Consider the following 3950-nt stretch of genomic DNA (forward strand, 5'->3'; position numbering starts at 1 on the left):
GAGACCGCTGCTTTAAGTGGAACAGGCCGGCAATTTACTGAATGCAAAAACACACACATAAGATACAATACATAAAACAAAAATTACCCTGCAGGTTCTTAATAAGGAGGCAAATATAATTGAAAAGGAAAAAAAAAATAAAGAGTATGTCACTCTTTCTTTTTGCTCTTTAGTTTACCTAGCTTATTTCAATAAGACTAATTTGAGTTAGTTAAACCAGTCTTTTTTTTCCTAGGTTGCATCTATTTTAAGATTCCTATTTTTCTTCCTGAGTTAACTCAATCTCCTTTCTTTTAGAGGTAAGAAAAATACCTTCAAACACAATTAAATCAAAGTGGACCACAACTATTCAAATCACATTCAGACACATAAACATATGAAAATCAAAGTATGGCACTTTAAATTCAAGTTCAAGTCAAAATGTAAATTCAGGTACTCAGTTCAGTGAAAAGCTTCAGTTTGACTCAGTCCAAAAAGGATAATAATTCAATCAGTTCTCAGTTCTGGTCAGTTCAGTTCGAACTAGTTCCTGATATTCCTACCGCTCCGGCAGCGAATTACCACACGCAGGAGAATCCCTCCCTAATGCGATGGAGAAGATGAATTGAAGGTCTGGGTCTGGCTCGCCATCTTGAATCCCGTCTGTGAATGTGCACGCCGCACACGGCAAACCAATCCTCGCTCCGACCGAGCTTCCAACCAAGCAAAAAACCTGACCTGTGTAACAGGTCACAAACACAATAAAACTCTTTTTAAAATCCTCAAATTATACAAATAAACTCTTCTTCATAAACCCAATATATTAATCAGGTAACAGTTTATGACAGAGCATTTCTTTGTAACGGCTACATTTTTTTAGCATTAGCCCTCCGCCAAAAGAAAAAGTACGACACGGTGAAAATGCAGGAAAATAAACATAAAACTCACCAAACCCGATGTAGCTTAGTTCTCATAAAATCCCCGTCAGTTCCCGACCAGGTAGATTATGTTTTTTTCACTATAATATTGACTTTTTTCTGTTAATTAATCACCGCTCTTCTCTCTGACTCCTCCTCTGCTCTCTCCCTCCGGTCTGTGTACTGCAGCGTCACTCAGGTGCTGCGTCTGTAACGCTAGTTCCTTAAAGGGGCAGTGACGTTATTTTCTGTCTGCAGACTTTTAATCAACTGTTTATTCTTTTTTATGTCAGATTTTAACATGGGTTACATCGGCAACTTTAACACCCACAATGGAGTGGATAGATCGGGTTGGAAAACAATGATGGGAAAATTTGGGCATAGTGACATCAGTGACAGCAAACTGTGTCTTCTGTCATTTGCAGTGGTTAACAACGTTATCATCAGCAACAGCCACTTCCAACAGCCAGTAAAGCATTGTCACACATGTTGGACTATGTTTTGATAAACACCCAGGTTCGGTCTTTGCTCAAGGATGCCTGCACCATGCGAGGACCTGACTGTGGCTCCAATCACTGTTTTGTTTGATCGAAACTGCAACTCAGCCACATTGTGCAATTCTGGTACGTGCCAAGCCTTTGTGCCTGCCTACTCAACACCAAACTCTACCATGGAATTTCAGAAATTTCATAGCATTGTTCAGCAGGAGACTGTGTTAGGGAGTCTCTGCTCTGTGGGAGAGTAACATTCAACAATAATCTTGGTTTGTAGACATGAAGAAAATCATATATTTACATTTACAAACAGCCCGTGTCTTTTATGTACAATTTATTTGAAGGGAGCCTGGAGACAAAGGATGTTAATAACGGCCCAGGAAGAGCAGAAGATTTCTGATTTTGGAATGCCATTAAGCCAAAACACATTATTTATCAGGAGTTTTGCTGTTTCAGTGGAAGTGGGTAACTTAGTGCTGTGAAATGACCCATTTTAGAGAACCTGTGTATGATGGTTAGTATGAATGTTGCGGAAGAAGGGATGCTGCAGAGAGGTAAACATAGCCCTGTTCCAACTTTTTTGAGACATGTTGCTGCCATCCAAAATGGCCTCAATATTTTTCTTAAAGTGCTAACTCTTGGCCACACAACAACCTTGACACTCAGGTTCAGCTCAGCCCACCTCATTTCTCTTCCTCTCAGATGCAGCTATAAATATTAACAGAGGCTTTTGTCTTGTTCAGCTGGGAGGGGAAGCAGCTGAGTTTAATATTATGTATCTTGACATCTGATGAACATTTCAAAGTATATAATTGCTTGCACATTAATTGTTGATGTGCACATTTTAATCACAGATCTCATCTGCAGTAAAGGAATATGCCATAATGAGGTAACATGTATGTATAACAGTGTTGAACAATATAATAGAAATTTTGCTCAATGACCGTTCATAACATTATTACTGATCTCTGTTGTTCACTGTGGGATATTACGCAGAAAATGGAAAACTCAAGTCAGATTGTGTCCTTTGTGCTGGCTGCTTATGGAAACATTGGAGAGCTAAAATACCTGTATTTTAGCATAATACTGTTGTGGTACCTCTCTATATGTGTGGCCAACACACTTCTTATTGTGGTCATACATGTGGACAAAAGGCTGCATGAGCCAATGTATATACTGCTTTGCAATTTATGTGTGAATGAAATAAAAGTCAGCACATCGCTGTACCCTCTTCTGCTCTCACAGATGTTTTCAGACAGCCATGAAGTGACCCTGCCGTGGTGTTTTCTGCAGATGTGCTGTATGTATACAAGTGGCCCAGCTGAGTTGTGCAGTTTAGTAGCCATGGCCTATGACAGATATATCGCCATCTGTCATCCATTACGCTATAATGCCTTTATGAACACAGAGAGGGTGTTTGTGATGATTCTGCTTGTGTGGATTTATTCATTTATTAGTTTTATTTTCTCATATACATTTATCTTCAGTTTAAAGTTTTGTGGCAATATTATTGACAATGTGTATTGTGACCACCGATTAATGATTAAAATTTCATGTTCAGTTTCAGTCCATAGTTATATATCTGAGATATTCTTCACCATTGTGAGTATTTTCATACCATTCAGTCTCATTTCAGTCTCTTATATGAAGATTTTGAAAGCTTGTCGAAAAACATCAAAAGAAAACAAGCAGAAAGCCGTGACTACTTGCACACCTCAGATTGTCTCTGTGTCAAACCTGTTTGTTGGCTGCATTTTTTCTTTCATTGACTTCAGGTTTTTGGTGGGTAAAGGGCCAGATGAAGTCCGTGTAATTTTACCTGTGTATCTCCTCATTTGTCAACCAATGCTCACACCTTTTATGTATGGATTTAATTTGCCAAAGATAAGGCAATCATGTAAAAGGTTTTTGTTTAATTGAATTTATTAAAGTATAAGGCTCATTTCACACGGCATGGCATGGCATGACATGGAGTTGCCCTCAAGCAGGGAACCACATTTTTATTTGCTACAGTGTCCTTATTTTAGGGTTTTTTTTGGTGCTTCTCTGCTAAAATAAACAATTCAAAGGATCATCAAGTTATGAGGCAGTTGCAGCATAAAAAACTCAGCTGATCATTTGAATCAAGCCTGTTACAGCAGGGATTAGAGTCTTCAGGAGAACCTCTGTGCTAACGGTTTGAGAGCACTGAGTGGTGGGTATATATTTGCAGTCAAAATGTGCACTAACGTAATCTTGAACCAACTTACAGAAAATGGGAATAAGAACGTTTCATTGGAGGAAGAAATGTAATTTGACAGGGTCATTCCTTCGGTGAGGACAGTGTTGCAAAGGATTTAAGTAGTATATTTTACTGATTTGTTAAAATTGTGGTGACCAGGGGGCATCAGTTAGATTGCAGCTTCTTTTAGTGAAAATAAGTGCAAGTTACACTTCTGGGCTTGTTTTTGTGTAGGTGTGTTTTGGTTATATAACAAGTAATAAATGGCATAATAAAACAAGAACCTTGTTGTTAATTTCTTCACTGTTTACTTTGTGTCTGTTATTGTGTTGTTTGCTC

At 38.4% G+C, this 3950-nt stretch overlaps 1 protein-coding gene across 1 annotated transcript; it reads left to right on the forward strand.

The window, feature by feature from the left end:
* Positions 1 to 2389: 2389 nt before the first annotated feature.
* LOC115801232 (olfactory receptor 4D1-like) lies at positions 2390 to 3310 on the forward strand. The gene has a single exon (XM_030758992.1). The coding sequence runs from the start codon at positions 2390 to 2392 to the stop codon at positions 3308 to 3310; it is 921 nt and encodes a 306-aa protein (XP_030614852.1).
* The last annotated feature ends 640 nt before the right edge of the window (positions 3311 to 3950 follow it).

This window comes from Archocentrus centrarchus, chromosome 21, assembly GCF_007364275.1.
Source record: "Archocentrus centrarchus isolate MPI-CPG fArcCen1 chromosome 21, fArcCen1, whole genome shotgun sequence".
Classification (NCBI taxonomy): domain Eukaryota; kingdom Metazoa; phylum Chordata; class Actinopteri; order Cichliformes; family Cichlidae; genus Archocentrus; species Archocentrus centrarchus.

Coding starts and splice junctions, on each gene's coding strand:
- LOC115801232 (XM_030758992.1), top strand. CDS start 2,390: ATGGAAAACTCAAGTCAGATTGTGTCCTTTGTGCTGGCTGCTTATGGA.